This window comes from Piliocolobus tephrosceles, chromosome 10, assembly GCF_002776525.5.
Source record: "Piliocolobus tephrosceles isolate RC106 chromosome 10, ASM277652v3, whole genome shotgun sequence".
In the NCBI taxonomy this organism is placed as follows: Eukaryota; Metazoa; Chordata; class Mammalia; order Primates; family Cercopithecidae; genus Piliocolobus; species Piliocolobus tephrosceles.
Genome location: NC_045443.1, coordinates 107,763,003 through 107,784,739, shown reverse-complemented (window position 1 = coordinate 107,784,739; position 21,737 = coordinate 107,763,003). Strand labels below are relative to the sequence as shown.

The 21,737-nt window shown below is 39.0% G+C and overlaps 1 protein-coding gene across 1 annotated transcript in view; it reads right to left on the bottom strand.

Moving 5' to 3' along the window:
• IFT81 (intraflagellar transport 81) overlaps positions 1–21,737 on the bottom strand; it is a 91,570-nt gene that overhangs the window by 8,974 nt on the left and 60,859 nt on the right. The window contains exons 7-11 of the mRNA XM_026454625.1: positions 16,992–17,120; positions 15,353–15,442; positions 3,661–3,747; positions 2,094–2,165; positions 1,928–2,013 (exon numbers count right to left, since the gene is read on the bottom strand). Of these exons, the coding sequence (XP_026310410.1) occupies positions 1,928–2,013; positions 2,094–2,165; positions 3,661–3,747; positions 15,353–15,442; positions 16,992–17,120 (464 nt within the window). The remainder of the gene's footprint in view (positions 1–1,927; positions 2,014–2,093; positions 2,166–3,660; positions 3,748–15,352; positions 15,443–16,991; positions 17,121–21,737) is intronic.

The following is a 21,737-nucleotide window of genomic DNA, read 5'->3' as shown; positions in this document are numbered from 1 at the left end:
CACAACAAAGAAGAGACTGTTTTTCTGCGTAAAGCTACACTGTAGTATTTAAGAAAAAAGTAAACAATATAAAATTGGGACTCCAAGAAATCATAAGCCACAAAAAAAGAAAATATAGCAGTCTAAGTAAAGGAAAATTTTGCAATTAGTCCTGATGAATCCTCATTTTCGGTGGGGCGTGGTGGGTCATGCCTGTAATCCCAGCACTCTGGGAGGCCGAGGAGGGCGGTTCACTTGAGGTCAGGAGTTTGAGACCAACCTGGCTAACATGGTGAAACCCCATCTTTACAAAAATACAAAAATATAAACTAAAAAAACACAAATAACAAAAATTAGCCAGACGTGGTGGCATGTGCCTGTAATCCCAGCTACTCGGGAGGCTGAGGCGGGAGAATACACTTGAACCTGGGAGGCGGAGGTTGCAGTGAGCTGAGATGGCGCCACTGCACTCCAGCCTGAGCGACACAGAAAGACTCTGTCTCCAAAAAAAAAAAAAAAAAACTATATCTATATCTGTATCTATATCTATATCTATCTATCTATATATATCTATCTCTGGCTAGAAGACAGATCAGAAAATCAATAGTTCAAGAGCACTTATTTCCTTCTTTACTATTTATATCGATAACTTTGGAAGAAATAGAACTTAATTTATAAAAATTTTTATTTTTTAAGAACAAATTTAACTTTTCTCATTTCTTATCATTGGCCATATAGATTTATATGAACGAAGTTTACATTCAATGAAATAATATGAATAAGTACATTTTAAGTTTAGTATGTTAGAGTATTAGAAAAAACACTGCTCTATTTATATAATATTTTCAGTCTGGTTTGCATTCTAGTGCATTACATTGAAAAAAAATTCAGATTCTGTAAGACACTCTATTTCTTAGATTCCTTTTTTCTTTCTTTCTTTTTTTTTTTTTTAAGACAGAGTCTCCCTCTGTCTCTCAGGATGGAGTGCAGTGGCATGATCTCGGCTTACTGCAGCCCCTGCTTCCCGGGTTCAAGTGATTTCCATGCCTCAGCCTCCTGAGTAGCTGGGATTATGGGCACTCACCACCACGCCCAGTCTCTTTTTATAACATTAATGTATATGCCACTCAAAATCTCAATGCAATCTGGAATAAATGTGAGTCCTACATTTTATCTGAATTTTTACTGAATAGTAATAACAAAACATTTAACATTTGAATTGTGATGAGGGGCAAAGAAGGCTTATGTTGTTCAATGACTGCATTTTATCACAGCTAGCAATTCAACCATAAATGTATTTTTTTTAGGCAGGATTTGATTTATTACAGTATGCCACAAGCTGGGATTGCAAAAAAAGCACCATATAAGGACTAAGCAGTATTTATACATCCTTCTTGTTTTGAAGACTGGTACACTGCAATCACACAATTTCCAGCTAAAATGCAGTCATCACACTGCACAATTAGCAGGCAAATGACTAGAGTCTAGGCCATGTGGGACTTTAAAAAGAGACCAACTTTACTGCTTATGACAAAGTATTTATGAAATTATATATATTCCTGGGTGAGGGAGAACAAGGAATTATTGCTTAATGGTTACAAGAGTTTTTGTTTGGGATAATGAAAAAATTTTTTACATATACAGTGGTGAAGGCTGTACAATGTTGTGAATGTAATCAATGCCAATGAACTGTACACTTAAAAATGGGTAAAATGGCAATTTTATATATTTCACCACAATCAAAAAGTAAGCAAGCAAGAAATAAAATCATAGGTATTCCCACTTAGCAGGGCTGAAATATCTAGATGTTTAGTAAGATTTAGTATTAATATCTTAGTGTCTACTTACTTAAATATGCTAAATTTGTATATTCTATCTTATTTATAAAACTTTTATTGGTGAAAATATTAATATAATATTTTCAATATAAAACAACAAAATTACTTGCCTAATTGCCTTTCTTTTTTCTTGTTGATCAGAAGAGATATATGCCTTCATCTCATCAGTAGCACGACGAAGTTGAACTTCTAGGTTCTAAATAGAAAGACTTAAGTTTTAGGGAAGACTTTGATATAGAAAAAACTCAGAAATGTTTTTGATCTACTTTGTCTTACCTTAATCATACAATTTGTATAATGGTATCTACTTTCTTCTTGAAGACATTCTTCACGGAGTCTTCTAACTTCCTATAATATATAATTTTAGATAGGCGACATTATCAAAAGAATGAGACAGACATGGTGATGATGACTTTAGATGTACAACAAAGGACTACCATCAGAGTCATTTTCTCTTCTGCAATTTTAACTTTGTTTATTCTATCACAATAGGAAATAATCTTTTTCTAGAGAATACTCATATCACACCTGCAAGTCCAATTGTATTTTTTGAGACAGAGTCTTGCTCTGTCACCCAGGATGGAGTGCAGTGGTGCAGTCTTGGCTCACTGCAACTTCCTCCTCGCAGGTTTAAGCAATTCTTGTGCCTCAGCCTCCTGAGGAGCTGAGACTACAGGCACATGCCAGCATGCCTGGCTAATTTTTGTATTTTTAGTAGAGACGGGGTTTCACCATGTTGGCCAGGCTGATCTCGAACTCCTGGCCTCAAGTGATCCTCCCATCTTGGACTCCCAAAGTGTTGGGATTACAGGCATGAGCCACTGCACCTGGCCCAATCATACATTTATTAAGTACCTACTGTGTGTCCAGCACTGTTCTAAGTGCTGAGAACACAGAAGTGAACAGGCAGGTTCCCTGCTTTCACTGAAGTGGAAGAAACCAACATAAACAAGGAAACATAATGAAGGATATTTGAGATGGGGATAAGTGCTATGAAGGAAATTCATCAGTAGAATGTGATAGAGGGACTGGGTGGGCCAGGTTGGGAAGGAGAGTGGATAACATCAGGTAATCAGAGATCTCTGAGAGGAGGAGACACTGAGGCTGAGACCTAGTGATGAAAAGGAGAGAGGAGGGCAAAGAGTTAGGAGCAGAATATATCACGCAGAAGGGAGGAGTACATGCAAAATCCCACAAGTGAAAACAAGCTTGGCCTGTTTGAAGTTTAGGAAGAAGGTCAGAGTGGCTGAAGCTCCATGGATGAGGAGTAGAGCACATGGACATGAAGTTCATAAGGCAGGTGGAGCCTTGTAGATCACAGTTCGGTGGTTAGATTTTATTTTAAGTGCAACAGGAAGCCAATGAAGGGTGGCAAAAATTTTAAACAGGTTTCTTAGGCTGCCCTATGGAGAATAAACCTTAGGAGAGCAAGAGTAGAAGCAAGAGAATAGGTAAAAGGTTTCTGTGGAGGCCAGGCAGCAGATAATGAGCCTTGTACTTTGCTGGGAGTGGTACAGATGGGAAATTCAGTGTGTACAAATTAAAGAAATAAAGAGCTTTGGAGACAAGCTTGGGAGATGATGATAAAGATTTGGGAATCTTTTGACATTGATGTAGTGAAAATGTGCACACACAGGCAGTATTTAAAACATTTTTTTTTTTTAGAGACAGAGTCTTGTTCTGTGGCCCAGGCTAGAATGCAGTGGTGTGATCATAGCTCACTGTAGCCTCAAACTCCTGGGCTCAAGCGATCTTCCTGTTTCAGCCTCCCGAGTAGCTGGGACTATAGGTGTGTACACAGGTAGTTTTTGGTAAATTGTTAAAATAAAAACTCTCTTCTTACCTGTTCTAATTTGGACCGATTGCTTTCGAGGCCTGCTGCACAGCTATCATACTGGGATTTCTTTTCATCACACTCCTGGGTCAGTTCCTAGTATAAAAAGGGAAAATGATTGAATAAGTGAAAAACAAAGGTCCCAAACATGGCTCTGAAACAATGCATGCCCTTGTCAGTCTTGTAACTTAACTCTAAGCTTCTTGGCATACTTAAGAGTTATTTATACAACAACCAGACATTTGAGAATTATGATAGATGAAGGTGCTGATAAGAATAATAGCTACCATGTATTGAGCTGTGTGCCAGGTTCTTTGTTAGGCGCTGGGGAGACAATAGTGAATAAAACAGCCAAAAAATTTTCCTCTCAAGTAACGTTCAGACAAGTAAACAGGTTGCTGAGAGCTATGATAGGAAAACACAAGGTGTTATAGAAGGCACACAGGACTCCGGGGAACCTAACCCAGGTTTGGGGATCAGTGAGGACAACTTCCTAGAGAAATTGATATCTAAGCTAATCACGAAGGATTAGTAAGAACAGTTAGGTGGAAGATGAACAAGGGGAAGAGAGTATTTAAAAACAGGAACACTATGTATAAAGGATTGGAAGCTACAGAGAACAAGAACAATTAAGAAACTTACAAGTAGTTTACTATGTTGGTTTATTTATTTATTTATTTATTTATTTATTTATTTATTTATTTTATTTTTTTTTTGAGACAGAGTCTCATTCTATTGCCTAGGTGAAATGGTACAATCTTGGCTTACTACAACCTCCGCCTCCCGGGTTCAAGCAATTCTCCTGCCTCAGACTCCCAAGTAGCTGGGATTACAGGTATGTGCCACTCTGCCTGGCTAATTTTTATATTTTTAGTAGAGATAGGGTTTTACTATGTTGGTCAGGCTTGAACTCCTGATCTCAGGTGATCTACCCGCCTTGGCCTCCCAAAGTGCTGGGATTACAAGTGTGAGCCATCGCACCCAGCCTATGCTGGTCTATTTCTGGGAAATGGTGAGGGGAGGCTGAAGACCTACCTAGGCAGGGGCTTAATTAAAACTTCGTAAAACATTCTAGGGTGTTTGAATGATAACAACTAAATCTCATAATGACACCTCAAAAGAGATATTAATACCACCACATAATGCTTGGAGAAAGTTCAGGGAGTCAAGTACCTTGCCAAAGATTATACTGCTAAAAAAAGGTGGAGTCTGCCAGGCGCAGTGGCTCATGCCTGTAATCCCAGCACTTTTGGAGGCCCAGGCAGGCAGATCATGAGGTCAAGAGATAGAGACCATCCTGGCCAACATGGTAAAACCCCATCTCTACTAAAAATACAAAAAAAAAGTTAGCTGGGCATGGTGGCATGTGCCTGTAGTTCCAGCTACTCAAGAGGCTGAGGCAGGAGAATTGCTTGAACCCAGGTGGCAGAGGTTGCAGTGAGCCGAGACCACACCACTGCACTGCAGTCTGGCCACAGAGTGAGACTCTGTCTCAAAAAGACAAAAAAAAGGTGGAATAACAATTTGAATTCAGGTTAAGTAGTTTCTTTATTGTGAAGGGACAGGGAGGAATTTTAAATTTTGTTTAAGTTGTTTCAAAATTTCTTCTAATGTAGTATTTTGAATGGGATAATTTGAAAATCTCCTGCTACAAACACATAGAAATGCTAAAAATACTGTCATGCATGGGAAGATGTTTCAGTCACAATGGACAACATATATGATGGCAGTCCTATATGATTATAATGGAGCTGAAAAATTCCTATCACCTTAGTGATATCATAGGCATCATAATGCCATAGTGTAACAAATTACTCATGCGTTTGTGGTGATGCTGGTGTAAATCAACCTACTGTCAGTTGTATAGAAGTATAGCAATACGATTACGTACTGTATACAATACTTGATGATGATAATAAGCCACTATTTTACTGGTTTATGTATTTACTATGCTATATTTTTTATTGTTATTTTAGAGTGTACTGCTTTTACTTATAAAAAGTAAACTGTAAAACAGCCTCCGGCAAGTCCTTCAGGAGGCATCCAGAAGAAGGCATTGTTATAGAAGATGACAGCTTCATGTGTGTTCTTGCTCTTGAAGACCCTTCAGTGGGACAAGATGTTTCAAGGTGGAAGACAGTGATATTGATTATCCTGATGCTGTGTAGGCCTAGGTGTGTGTTTGTGTCTTAGTTTTTAACAAAAAAGTTTAAAAAGTGAAAAAAGGCTGGGTGTGGTGGCACACTCTTATAATTCCAGCACTGTGGGAAGCCAAGGTGGGTGGATCGCTTGAGCCCAGGAGTTTGAGACAAGCACAGGCAACAGAGCAATACCCCACCTCTATAAAATAAATAAATAAATAAATAAATAAATAAATAAATAAATAAATAAATAAATAAATAAAAATTAGCCAGGTTTGGTGGTATGTGCGTGTGGTCCCAGCTACTCCTTAGGCTGAAGTGAGAAAGCTGCTTGAGGCCAGGAGGTTGAGGCTGCAGTGGGCCACTGCACTCAGCCTGGGCGACAAGAGCAAGACCCTATCTCTAAAAAAAAAAAAAAAAAAAAAAAATTTAACCTTTTTTTCTTCTAGGGACAGAGTTTTGCTCTTGTTGCCCAGGCTGAAATGCAATGGCAGGATCTCCACTCACTGCAACCTCTGCCTCCTGGGTTCAAGCGATTCTCCTGCCTCAGCTTCCCAAGTAGCTGGGACTACAGACATGCGCCACCATGCCAAGATAATTTTGTATTTTTAGTAGAGACAAGGTTTCACCATGTTGGCCAGGATGGTCTCAAACTCCTGACTTCAGGTGATTTGCCCACCTTTGCCTCCCAAAGTGCTGGGATTACAGGCGTGAGCCACTGCACCTGGCCAAAATGTTTTTTTAAATAGAGAAAAGCATATAAAAGAAGGATATAAAGAAACAATATTTTCATACCACTATACAATGTGGTTGTGTTTTAAGTTATTACAAAAAAGTCAAATTTTTTAAAAAAATTAGAAGTTTATAAAGTAAGAAAGGTTTTTAAACGTTTTTTTTCGAGACAGAGTCTCGCTCTGTCGCCCAGGCTGGAGCGCAGTGGCGTGATCTCGGCTCACCGCAACCTCCGCCTCCCAGGTTCAAGCAATTATCCTGCCTCAGCCTCCCGAGTAGCTGGGATTACAGGCGTGTGCCACCGCACTCAGCTAATTTTTTTGTGTTTTTAGTAGAGACGGGGTTTTGCTATGTTGGCCAGGCTGGTTTGGAACTCTTCACCTCGTCATCCACCTTCCTCAGCCTCCCAAAGTGTTGGGATTACAAGTGTAAGCCACCGTCCCCAGCCAAGAAAGCTACAGTAAGCTAAGGTTTTTTTTTTTTTTTTTAATTTTACATAAATTTAGAGTAGCCTAAGTGTACAGTGTTTCTAAAGTCTATCATAGTGTACAGTAATGTCCTAGGCCTTCACATTCACTTACCACTCACTCATTGACTCAACCAGAGAAACTTCCAGTCCTGCAAGCTCCATTCATGGTAAGTTCCCTATAAAGGCATATACTATAATTTTAAATCCTTTATACTATAATTTTACTGTACCTTTTCTACGTTTAGATGGGTGTAGATATACAAATACTTACCATTGTGTAATAATTGCCTACAGTATTCAGTATAGTCACATGCTGTACAGGTTTATAGCCTAGGAGCAAAAGGCTATCTACCATATAGCCTAGATGTGAGTAGGCTATACCATCTAGGTTTGTGTAAGTACACTCTATGGTGTTTGCACAATGATGAAATCACTCAATTACGCATTTCTTAGAACGTACCCTCATCATTAAGTGATGCATGGCTGCATCTACAAATGCTTGGTAAGAGAGCAACATCCTTTCAAATCCTGAGCTGAACTGAACTCTCAAAGAAAGAAAAGAAATTAACAGGACCAAAAAGAAAGGGTAATATTATGGCTATCCTTGGTGAAAGGAACTGGTAATGGCCAGTCTTGGTAACATAGTGATTTTAATGTTCAGGCAGAGCAGATGCAAAGCCTTATGTCTGTGCAGAGTGGGAAGTTAGAACTGAGGACCCCATAGTAAATCTTAAGTTGTTTTCAGCCTGCAAAACTGTGAGTAAAGGGTTAACACCATCCTGAGAATGACCTTGCATGGTTTCCTGCTGCACAGTATCCTTAGAAACAGGATAGTTAGCACAGATGAGTAATGTGTATGCTGCCTTTGTTGTGTGGGACTGCATCTGGATTGGGGTCACTAGTACAGAATAAAAGATTGCTGGGAGAAAGGGGATGTGGCTTCTATGTATCAAAGTGACCTACAGACACCCAAGGCTCTCAAGGGTGAAAGTCACATCCAAAATGGAAAAAGGGGCCGTAGAGCCTACGTACTTAGGTAGCTGCTTGCCTCTCAATGAGATGAAGGTGCTATAGTTGATAAAATCCTTTTTTGGTCACAAGTCTTATGGTCAAATTGATCACTATGCAGCTGTGATAGTGATCACAGCTGTCCTCAGGCAGCTCTGGAGTTTGAATTTACCCTATCTACATGGTCTAGGAACTTCCAAGCTGAGAAATTAACTCAATATTAGCTCCAAGTTTGTGATATTTCTAAAACACCTCGCAGAAAAACTGCAAAACCATTGTAGAGGGACACACCCTCCATCCTGGATGCCAGGATTCAAGAGACAAACTCTGTTAATGAAAGCTCACAGTCCCAAAGTATAAAACATGTAAGTGAAAAATCAATTCATTAGGAGTGAGAAACAGAAGATATAAATAACAGGACTATGCCTAAAGGAACTTTGGATACTAGAAATAAGCCAACTAAATAAGTATATTTAAAATAATAAAAACTATAAAGGAGGAACTGAAAACAAAAGACTACAAACAGTGAGGCCAGGTTCGATGGCTCATGCCTACAATCCCAGCATTCTGGGAGGCCGAGGTGGCCAGATCACTTGAGGTCAGGATTTGAGACCATCCTGGCCAACATGGTGAAACCGTGTCTCTACAAAAAATACAAAAATTAGCCAGGCGTGGTGCGCATGCCTGTAGTCCCAGCTACTCAGGAAGCTGAGGCAGAAGAATAGCTTGAACTTGGGACACGGAGGTTGTGGTGAGCTGAGATTACAACACTGCACTCCAGCCTGAGCTACAGAGTGAGACTGTCTAAAAAAGAAAAAAAAAGAAAAAGTGAGAAAAAATAAAAATGAAAAAGACAGTCATTGAAATTAAAAATTAAATGGATGGAATAAACATAGTATTAGACGCCACTGAGGAAATAAAAGAATGAACTAAAACATAGAGCTGAAGAAATTATCTAGAATTCAACACAGACAAAAATATGAAAGTGAGATTAAGTAACAGGGAACAGAATAAATATCTCTAACATATCTCTAATATGAGTAGTTGGAAAATAGACCACAAAAAATGGGAGAGAAAATATCTGAAGGTATTATGTAGACTTTTTCCGGAATTCATGGAAGACACAAAACACAAATTCACAAAAGTAAATAAAATTCAATATACACTCAAAACATGGTAGTGAAATTTGGACAACACCAAAGAAAAAGATAAAAATATGAAAACCAGTTATAGGGAAGATATTACCTAAAAATAAATGATAAACTGATAGCCAACCCTTCAATAAAACAAAAGAAAGCATGAAAATATTTTTTTTTCTGACCACGCCATTATTTAAGAAGAAAAAAAAAAGATGGTTTACTTATTGTAATGATTCTTTACTGAGAACACTAAACACACACATACGCACACACACAAAACAAGGAAATTGTATTTCAGGAAAAAGAAAACTGAATCCAGAAATAAGGAGTAAAATACAAGCAGTGATGGTGAAAACTGCTAAATATATAGGTAAATCTAAACAGGAAATGATTATATAAAGTTGTTATTGGCCGGGCGTGGTGGCTCAAGCTTGTAATCCCAGCACTTTGGGAGGACGAGACGGGCGGATCACGAGGTCAGGAGATCGAGACCATCCTGGCTAACACAGTGAAACCCCGTCTCTACTAAAAAATACAAAAAAAACCTAGCTGGGCAAGGTGGCGGGCGCCTGTAGTCCCAGCTACTCGGAGGCTGAGGCAGGAGAATGGCATAAACCCAGGAGGTGGAGCTTGCAGTGAGCTGAGAACCGGCCACTGCACTCCAGCCTGGGCGACAGAGCAAGACTCCGTCTCGAAAAAAAAAAAAAAAGTTGTTATTATAATGCTAACGACCACCATGACAACTACTTTCAGAGATGTACAAATAAAGAAGTAAGGGCTGGGTGCAGTGGCTTATACCTGTAATCCCAGTACTTTGGGAGGCCGAGGTGGGCGGATCACCTGAGGTCAGGAGTTCAAGACCAGCCTGCCCAACATGGAGAAACCCTGTCTCTACTAAAAATATAAAATTAGCTGGGAGTGGTGGTACATGCCTGTAATCCCAGGTTCTCGGGAGGCTGAGGCAGGAGAATCGCTTGAACCCGGGAGGCGGAAGTTGCGGTGAGCCGAGGTTGTGCCATTGCACTCCAGCCTGGGCAACAAGAGCGAAACTCCGTCTCAATAAATAAATAAATAAAACAAATAAATAAATAAATACAATGCCAGAGGATAACAACACACACGTAAGGTAGAAGAGGGTGTCAAATTATTCTAAGGTTCCTGTATTGTGGAGATGTTAACAATTTTAGACTTTGTTAAGTAAGGAATATATATATATATGATAAAAACCTAACAGTAAATCATATCAGAATTGAAGATAAAAAAAAGAAAAAAAGAAAAAAAGAGAAAAGAAAACAGAATTGGTACAATGGATGGTAAAAAAAAAAAAAAAAAGCGAAGAGAAGACACAGTAAATAATAGGATGTACAAAATAGAAAAAAATTCAAATGCTTCAAAAATTAGAGTAAACATAAATGGGATTAAACTTGCCAGTTAAAAGACAGATTCTCAAACTGGATGTAAGAAACTATACCCACACAAAATACATCTATCTACCTACCTACCTACCTACCTACCTACCTATCTACTTATCTTACCCACCCACCCACCTACCTACCTATCTACCTAGAGTGCAGGTCTTACTCTGTCACCCAGGCTGGATGCAGTAGTGCTATCATGTCTCACTTCAACCTTGAACTCCTGGGCTCAAGTTATCCTTCTGCCTCAGCCTCCTAAGTAGCTAAGACTATAGGTGTGTGCTCCCACGCTCAGCTAATTTTTCTACTTTTTGTAGAGATGGAGTCTCACTATGTTGCCCAGGCTGGTATTGAAATCCTGGGCTCAAGAGTCTCCTACCTCAGCCTCCCAAAGTGCTAGGATTACAGGCATGAGCAACTGCTGCCTGGCCCTACATGCTATTTATGAGACATATATAAGACAAAAATAAGGACATAGGAAGCTAAAAGCAAACAGAAATAAGAAGCAATACTAATCATAAGAAAGCTGGCATATACGCTTTAATAGTAGACAAAATAATACTCTGAGGCAAAAACCATTAGGTACCATAATAAGGAATAAAGTTTAAAAATAAAGACAGAACATAAAATTCAACAGGAAGTTTTTTTTTCTTCTTTCTTTCTTTAAAGACAGGGTTTCACTATGTTGTCCAGGCTGGTCTTGAACTCCTAGGCTCAAGTCATCCTCCTGCCTTGGCCCCTGAGTAGCTAGGACTACAAGCATGTGGCATTACTCTGGGCTGGTTTTTGTTTTTTAACTGGGAAGATTTTGTTTGTTTGTTTTCTCTTTTTTTGAGATGGAGTCTCACTCTGTCACCCAGGATGGAACGCAGTGGCATAATCTCAGTTCACTGCAACCTCTGCCTTCCAGGTTCAAGTGATTCTGCCACCTCAGCCTCCTGAGTAGCTGGGACTACAGATGTGTGCCACCACGGCTGGCTAATTTTTGTATTTTTTGGTAGAGACAGAGTTTCACCATGTTGGCCAGGCTGGTCTCGAACTCCTGACCTCAAGTGATCCACCCGTCTTGGCCTCCCAAAGTGCTGGGATTACAGGCATGAGCCACCACACCCAGTCTGTTTTGTTTTTTGGTGTAATAAAATACACATAACAAAATTTGCCATTTTGACCATTTTTTAAGTGTACAATTCAGTTGGCATTAAGCACATTCATAATGTTGGGCAACCATTACCAGCATCCATCTACACAACTCTTTTCATCTGAAAAAGTTTCAGTGAAACATTTTACTCATTCACTAGGAAGTTTAGAACACACTTTTATAAGCCTGATCTGATGAACACATGGAGAACCCTGTACTCAACAACTGGAAAATAGACATTCTTTTCAAGATCAAGTTACCAAAAAAATTAGGTTGGCCTCAGATCTCTCCATAGCTACATTTAACCCTAGAAGACTATGGAGCTACACTTAAAAAAATCCTCAAGGAGAGAAGGCATGATCTAATAGTCAAATGGCTATGGAAATGTTTAGGCAATAAACTAGAACATGCAAGAACTCATCAGGGAATACTGTTCTTATGAGTCTTTTTTGAGGACTTAACTAGACGACAAGTTCCAGGCAATCAAAAGAGAAGTGAGACAAGGGGCAGTCAGTGGATTGGTAATGAGCACTGGATCTAAGAATTACAGGTCTAGAGCTGAAAACCAAAGTAAGCAGTAGGGTAATAGAAGAGAATGTAAATGTTATATGCAGTGACAAGTTAGAAATGATACAACAAAGCCTTCAGGAAGGAGAAGGGGAAAAGAAGGTGGAAGGTAGAATAAGTAAGCTAGTTTCCTCATTTTTTTAATTGCTAGGGGTGGGTGGGGGAATGTCAAAGAATATCATTTAAAGCTAACAAGTCATAGTATAAGCATATTCAAGGTATAATGGCAAACACTAAGACAATACAATCTACTAAAATCAGGTGCTAGAGGAGAGGGAAGGGAGGGAGGAGGAACAAGAAATATACCAATTTCATGACTTCTCACAGTGGGGATTAATAGATGTCATCTAAAGAAATAAATAATGAGGCCGGGCGCGGTGGCTCAAGCCTGTAATCCCAGCACTTTGGAGGCCGAGGTGGGCGGATCACGAGGTCAGGAGATCGAGACCATCCTGGCTAACACAGTGAAACCCCGTCTCTACTAAAAAATACAAAAAAACTAGCCGGGCAAGGTGGCAGGCGCCTATACTCCCAGCTACTCAGGAGGCTGAGGCAGGAGAATGGCGTGAACCCGGGAGGCGGAGCTTGCAGCAAGCCGCGATCCGGGCACCGCACTCCAGCCTGGGCGACAGAGCAAGACTCCATCTCAAAAAAAAAAAAAGAAAGAAATAATGAATAGTAGAGTTAAAAGGCTAAAACTAAAACCATAAGCCAGAACACACACATGAGGGAGAGAAGTTGGGGGATGAATGAGGAGGGGAAAAAGGAGGAGAAGGTTTTTTGTAGGCTTTAAAATCGAAAGCCAAGCATAAAGTAATGCCACCCAAACCAAATGTATTTGCATATTAATATATAAATTTACCTATTAAAATAAACCTTTCAGATGATATGACATAGCAAAACCTAACTCAAGATCTATTCAAGAGACATACCAGAAACAAAATACTTTTTTTAAAAGTGGAAATTATAAGGTGGGCAAAAAAAGTACAGCAATCAAATGTCAAAAAAAAGAAAGCAGATATTTTGATCTTGGTATCAGTCAAGGTTGATTTCAGTCCTCCCACCTCCTGAAAAAAGCTTTTGTTTTTAGAAAGTAGAACAAAAGCATGGAGAACAAATTTAAGGTAGTTACTAAATAGTTATCTGTTCATTAATTCTCAGAAAATTTCTGGAAAACACATATGGAGCTGTTAAGTCATGTGCTGGGGATGCTGAAAGAAATGATTTTTATTCTTTTCCTTAAATAACTCTGTATAGCTTTAATTATTGCTAAGAACATGATTTTACTTTTATATGAAAAAGTAATAAACAATAGATATTTCATGGAAACTAAAAATTATCAGATTGCATACTCTAAAATATAAACAGGCTGGGTGTGGTGACTCATGCCTATAATCCCAGCATTTCGGAAGCCTGAGGTGGGAGGACTGCTTGAGCCCAGGAGTTCGAGACTAGCCTAGGCAACAGTAGACTCCGTCTCTACTTAAAAAAATTAAATGAATAAAATAAAATATGGATATTTCAGTTTTTTCCTACATATTAGCAATTATACATAATTATTCCATTTAATTACATATAATTTATAGAACTGCTCCTAAGAAAATCAACATAAAACTTTTCAAAATGCTATTCTAATTCTAGATGACTATAAAAGATTTAGATAAATTTAAGTTAGACATCTTTCATTGTTGATATGGTTTGGATCTCTGTCCCTGCCCAAATCTCATGTCAAACTGCTACCTCCAATGTTGGAGGTGGGGCCTCACCCCTTGCCGCTCTAGCCGTGTGATATGCCTGCTCCCTCTTTGCCTTCTGCCATGATTGTAAGTTTCCTGAGGCCTCCTTAGAGGGTGAGTAGATGCCTGTATCATGCTTCCTGTATAGCCTGTAGAATCATGAGCCAATTAAGCCTTTTTTCTTTAGAAATTACTCAATCTCAGGTACTTCTTTATAGTAATGCGAGAACAGACTAATCCAGTGGTGATGCTCTAATATTCAAACAGCTGTTAATATTCAAATTTAGAAAAAAATGCAAGTACCACACAAAGGAAATATACTCACACTTCCCTATAACATTTCCTAACAGTTGAGGGTTGTCCATTAAGGTAAATTATGTATTTTTAAGTATTTCTGCTCTTTAAAAGTGTCATAATGTATTTTTGTAGTTTCAAGTATTAAATATAGTTAAACAAGTTAAAAAAATAAATAGTATTAAAAATAGAGAACAGTGAATGTCAAATGGTGGAGGCCACCTGATCTGGATTTGTAGAGGGCATTTACCTTCTGACAATTTATGTTTAAAGCAGTGGTTAGAACTAGTTTCCAAGTAATGGTATTTGATCACTTCTCATAATCTATCATAGTTTGCTGTGCACGATGCCTCCTCGCAGTGCAAGTTCATTAATCTAAAGTTAACTTGTTACCACTCATGGGCAGACTCTGAGCTTTTGCCTGGACACAGAAGAGTGTGACTTCCTATTTATAGCTGTAACATCCATGTGATTTAAAGAAAAAAATCTCCTCTGGCTGAATTTGAGGATTTCAGCTTAAACTGCTTTTTCTCCTTCTCCCTTGCCTCCAATAATTTATGGCTAAATAAGCAGCATAAATTAAACAAAAACCTTTGTAGGTCTTTTTTGGGGGGAGGGGTGGGAGACAGGGTTTCACTCTATCGCCCAAGCTGGAGTACAATGGCACGATCATGGCTTACTGCAATCTTGACCTGCTGGGTTCAAGCAATCCTCCCACCTCAGCCTCCTGAGAATCTGGGGCTACAGGTACATGCCACCAACCTCAGCTAATTCTTTTATTTTTTGTAGAGACAGGGTCTTGTTGTTAGCCAGGCTGGTCTTGAATTCCCGGGCTCAAGTGATCATCCTCCTGTCTCAGCCTCCCAAAGTGCTGGGATTACAGGCATAAACCAACACAACTGGCCTATATGTCATGTTGTAATTCTCTTTTGAAGAATCGTATCAATAAGATAATAATGATAATTTGTTTTCTATATTACCCAAGTAAAATATTCAGGGTTCTAACTAGCACATGTGAATAAGATAGAATACTAAAAGTATCACAAAGTCAAACTCACTTACTTGACATTTTTGACGCAACTGTCGTAGCTCTTTTATAACTGAGGCAAGAGCTGACTTTTTTTCAGATACCAGTGAATTCAGTTTTTTCACCTGTTATTTAAACAAAAAATGTAACACCTAAAAAAGAATTCAAAAGAAGAAAAATACTACATACATAAAGATATTAATTTCAGTGTTAAATATGAGTAAAAAACTATAAATTATGTCAGTTCCAAACGACAGAGAAGTGCTTTAGAAAATCCTGATTCCTCAGCAAGGTGGAATACTAGACTATTTAATCATTCAAAATGTCAATTCTCAAGACTGTAAACCATTATGGGAAAATCTTTATAATCTAACATTGAATAATAAATTATAAAATTGCCTTATATAACTCTAATCATGATGTATTATTTATGTAGGCATAAAAAATATACATAAATATAGATGGAGTGACATTCAAAACACTACAGTATAGTCCAAATAGCATAAGTAATGATCCATCAGAATGGACACCAGTCAGAGAGATGAACAGGGTCTTTTCTCTTTTGAGACAGAGTCTTGCTTGGTTGCCCAGGCTGAAGTGCAATGGCGTGATCTTGGCTCACTGCAACCTCTGCTTCCCAGGTTAAAGTGATTCTCATGCCTCAGCCTCCTGAGCAGCTGGAACTACAGGCATGTGACACCATGCCCAGCTAATGTTTGTATTTTTAGTAGGGACAGGGTTTCACCATGTTGGCCAGGCTGGTCTTGAACTCCTGACCTCAAGTGATCCGCCCACCTCAGCCTCCCAAAGTGCTGGGATTACAGGTGTGAGCCACCGTGCCCAGCCTATACAGGGTCTTACATGCTAACCCTTTTAGGAGTTAGATTGTGATGAGATCCAGAGGGTTCTGGGGGAATGGCCAATGTGGGCAAGGCAACTGGAGGGGGGAGGGGGGTACTCTGAGGGTTTGGGGCAGCTATTTACCAACAAGTAGTATAAGATTTCAACATTTTAATGCCTGGTGAAAGTGTACTAGTACATCCTGATTAAATACCAGTCCTGAAAATGGAAAGATTCCAAGAACATACACAACAATTAAATAATTCTATTAGGGTGGTATGATCTGGGAAAACTTATTTTTCTTCTTAAATATTTATTTAATGTTATATAACTTTTGCACATTAAAAAAACAGAAAATGCATAAACAATTAGAATTTAAACAACCTTACTAGGATGAAAAAAATTTAAAAGAGATTGATAAAGACAGATAAGGCCAGGCGCAGTGGCTCATGCCTGTAATCCCAGCACTTTGGGAGGCCGAGGCAGGTGGAGCACCTAAGATCGGGAGTTTGAGACCAGCCTGGCCAACATGGTGAAACCTGTCTCTACTAAAAATACAAAAATTAGCCGGGCATGGTGGCACACACCTGTAGTCCCAGCTACACAGGAGGCTGAGGCACGAGAATCATTTGAAACCCAGAGGTAGATGTTGCAGTGAGCCAAATTCATGCCACTGCACTCTAGCCTGGGCAATAGAGTGAGACTCTGCCAAAAAAAAAGATGACAGAATATAATGTGCAGAAATTAACAGGTGAACGTTTCACTGAAAATAAAAACAAAACACCTGCCTTCTAGCTACACAATAAAAGAAAATTTAAATAAAACTATCATCACCATTTCAGACATATCATCCAATGTTCGTCCTTTCATTTCATCAACTTCACTCTTCAGTGCAGATACTCTTTCTAGCTCTTCCTGGGTGTAACTATATCCGGATATACCCTTTTTCTCCTCCATAGTTTGCTATAAGTGAAAAATAAAAAGGCCACAAAACGTGTCAAAACCTTGCTGGCTCCCATAAGAAATATACAAGTTTCATATATAACAAAAAATTGTAAATAGAATTAGTTTAGAATACTAAAGGACAATCTTCGTTGACTTCAATTATTAGTTCATTCAATTACAAGCCTTTATATATTATAAACCTATGGTATCTTCAGGTACATAGGAAGTATTTCTAATTGTAGACTTTATAATAATGTTATGTACTTAGCACAGAACCTAAAACATAGGATACCTTCAATAAACATTTGATGAAAGAATGAATTCTCAAATGATTAGCTGTATTTGCATTTGTTCACTCATCCAATATTTATTATATATTTAAGTGTGCCAAGCACAGTTCCAGGCACCAGGTATACAGCAGCGAATAGAACAGGAGAAAAAGATCCCTTCCCTCACAGAGCTTACGACTAGTGGGAATAAATAAGCAATATGTAAATAAGTAAATAAATAAATATAGTATAACCACAAGGTGGTTAGAGAAGATGATCCTGAGAAGATGACATCTGAGCAAAGCCCTGTAGGAAGTCAGGGAATCAGCAAGTGCAAAAGCTGGGAGCAAACTTGGCCAGTTCAAGAAACAGTAAGGAGGTGCAGTGAGAATAAGGTGGGGATAAAGGAGGGGTTACATGGAGCTCAGCTGGTTTGCTAGGTCTCAGTGTATATCTACTGTCCCTTGCACTCCCTAAAAAGTATCCTAGTTTAGATAATAAGTTATATTGTTATCTTATTTTTAAGCCGATGAAACAGCTTTGTTTTATTTAAAATGAGATGGGAGGCTGTTGAAAGGTTCAGAGTTAGGGCAATTTAAAAATGATCACTTTAACACCTGTGCTGAGATCAGGCTAGGTAGGAGCAGGGAGAACAATTAGAAGACCGTCTCAATAGTTCAAGTTAGAGAAAATGGTAGTATGAATCAGGGTGGTGGTGACAGAAGTAATGAGAAATGGTTCTTTTGAAGGCAGATCCAACAAGATAATGTGAAAATTAGATGTAGGGATGTGAACAAAAGTAAGGGATAAAGAATGAGTTCAAGGTTTCTGACTTGAGAGACTAACAGGATGAAGCTTCCATTTGTTGAGATGAAGAAGAATGGGGACTAGTTTGAGGAGGTGATGCAGATCAGAAGTTTATTTTTGGACATGTTAAAAATTTGAAATATATATTAGGTATCAAAATGGAGAGGTCAAGATGCTATATGTGTAAGACTGGAATTAGGCCAGGCCTGGTGGCTCACACCTGTAATCCCACCACTTTGGGAGGCTGAGGCAGGCAGATCCCCTAAGATCAGGAGTTTAAGACCAGACTCGCCAACATGGCGAAATCTTGTCTCTACTAAAAATATAAAAATTAGCCAGATGTGGTGGTGGGCACCTGTAATCCCAGCTACTTGGGAGGCTGAGGCAAGAGAATCACTTGAACCTGGGAGGTGGAGGTTGTAGTGAGCCGAGATTGCACCACTGCACTCCGGCCTGGGCAACAGAGTGAGACTCTGTCGCAAAAAAAAAAAAAAAAAAAAAGACTGGAATTAGAGGAGAAATCTAGGCTGGAGATATAAATTGGTGAGTTGTCACAATATAAGGGGGGCCTTTACAACCATGAGACAGGATAAGATCACCAAGGAAGTAAAAATAGAAAGGAGATCCAAGGGCTAAGCCTAGGGAACCCCAACATTTAAACTTTAAAGAAATGATAAAAAATCGCAACAGAATAGGAATAGGAGTGTTAGTTTGGAAGAAAAACCAGGGAAGTGTAGTGTCTTAGAAGACAGAAGTTTTACAGGAAGGTGGAGTGATCAACTATGCTAAATGCTGCTACTAGGTCAAGTAAGAAAAGGACTAATAATTAATCATTGGATTTGGCAATGTGAAGGTATTAGTGACCTGACAAAAGACTTTTTTTTTTTTTTGAGATGGAGTCTCGCTCTGTTGCCCAGGCTGGAGTGCAATGGCGCAATCTTGGCTCACTGCCACCTCCACCTCCTGGGTTCATGCCATTCTCCTGCCTCAGCCTGCCGAGTAGCTGGGACTATAGGCACTTGCCACTACGCCCGGCTAATTTTTTGTATTCTTTAGTAGAGCCAGGGTTTCACTGTGTTAGCCAGGATGGTCTCGATCTCCTGACCTCGTAATCTGCCCGCCTTGGCCTCCCAAAGTGCTGGGATTACAGGCGTGAGTCACCGTACCTGGGCTTTTTTTTTTTTTTTTTGAGACAGAGTCTCACTCTGTCAACCAGGGCGGAGTGCAGTGGCGCGATCTTGGCTCACTGCAACCTCCGACTCCAAGTTCCTGACCTGGTGATCCACCCACCTTGGCTTCCCAAAGTGCTGGGATTACAGGCATGAGCCACCGTGCACGGCCTGACAAAAGATATTTTAGTGGAATGGTAAGTGTGAAAACTGTATTGAAGAGAGTTCAGAAGAGAATGAAAGAACCAAAATGAAAGAAAGACAAGGAAAGGCAGAATGGAAGAACGGTTAAGATTTTGGCCTGTCAGTAGGACTGGGACCTAAAGAGAATTAGCCCCAAATTCTGTATGCAGTTTCCTCTTTAGGCATTACCAAATCTTAGGATATGCACAAGCAGAGTAAGACTCTCAAAAACCAAGTGGGAATCAACAGATGGGTTATTAAAGAGCTGAGCAAAGATTGCAGCAGTCTCACAGTACTAGAGAGATAAAGGTAGGAATTCAAGACTTGCCAGGGTGCACGGGCTTTGGTAAATGCCTCACATTATCAACTGAAAACCTAGAAGGTCTACTCCTTAGAAGGGCTATAATCTAGGAGTAAGACCTACATCGTTGGAGTAAGGACTACTTCCTAAAGTCTCTACCACAGGTATAAGAACTGTATCTTTGGATTAAGAGAAAACTGGAAAAATACCAGCTTAAGGAAAAAAAAACAAACAAAAAAACCTACCCTCAACTTGATCAAGGTAACTTTCCAGAAAAAAATTAAATCCTCCTTATAGAAAAACAAATATAGTCAGAGCTTCTAAAATTTAATGACACTTTATACCCAACATTCAATAAAAAATTAAAAACAAATATAGTCAGAGCTTCTAAACTTTAACGACATTTTATACCCAACATTCAATAAAAAATTAAAAACAAGTATAGTCAGAGCTTCTAAAATTTAACAACACTTTATACCCAACATTCAATAAAAAATTAAAAACAAACATAGTCAGAGCTTCTAAAATTTAACGACACTTTACACCCAACATTCAATAAAAAAATTACTAAGTAAGCAAAGTAATAGGCCCAAATGAATGAAAATCAAGAGAAAAAAATACATGGCCAGGAACAGTGGCTCATGCATGTAATCCCATCACTTTGGGAGGTCGAGAAGGGCAGATCACTTAAAGTCAGGAGTTCAAGACCAGTCTGGCCAACATGGTGAAATTTCGTCTCTACTAAAAATACAAAAAATTAGCCGGCTGTGGTGGTGGGTGCCTGTAGTCCCAGCTACTCAGGAGGCTGAGGTGGGAGAATCACTTGAACCCAGGAGGCAGAGGTTGCAGTGAGCCAAGATCACAATACTGCACTCTAGCCTGGGTGATAGAGTGAGACTCTGTCTTGAAAAAAAACAAAAAAAAAAAAACAAAAAACAGACAACAGAAATAGGTGCTCAAATAAATTCCAAACATGAACTTTAAAATAGCTGTGATTAATATATTCAAGAAAATAAAAAGTTGAAGAATGTTACAAATAACTGCAATCTATAAAATTGAATCATATGGAAATTCTAAAGCTGAGAAATATAATAATTGATATTAAGAATTCAACAAATGAATTAAATAACAGACGAGACCCACAAGAAAGAAGAAGATTAATCAACTGGAAAATAGCACAGTAGAAAAAAATACAGATTGAATCACAGAGAGGAAAAAAATAATAGAAAATGGAAAAAAGAAAAAGAAAAACACCAAGCCCATAAGAAATACATGGAAAATGGTGAAAATGTCCAACATGCATGTAGTTGGAGTTAAAGTGAAAGAGGACAGAATAAGATTGAAGTAATAATTGAAGAAATACTGAGCTGGGCATAGTGGCTCATGCCTGTAACCCCAGCCTTGGGAGGCTGAGGCAGGTGGATCATTTGGACCTAGGAGTTCAAGACCAGCCATCATGGCAAAATCCTGTCTCTAAAAAAACTACCAAAAATACACACACACACACACAAAGGCTGGGCATGGTGGCTCAGGCCCGTGGGCCCAGCTGCTTAGGAGGCTGAAGTGGGAGAATTGCCTGAGCCCAGGAAGTCGAGGCTGCAATGAGCTGAGATCACACCACTGCACTCCAGCCTGGAGAACATAGTGAGACCCTGTCTTAAAAAAAAAAAAAAAAGAAAAGAAAGAAAGAAAGACATAAATAAATAAATAAACATGGCTGAGAACTTTTCAAAAATGAACAAAGACATCAAGCCACATATTCAAGAAGCTTCACAGACCCTAAGCCAGGTGAATAAAAAAGAAAATCATACCTAGAAAAGTCATAGCAAAACCACTGAACAACCAAACACAGAGAGAAGATCTTAAAAACAACCAGAGAATAACAGACTACCTTGAAAAAAAAAAA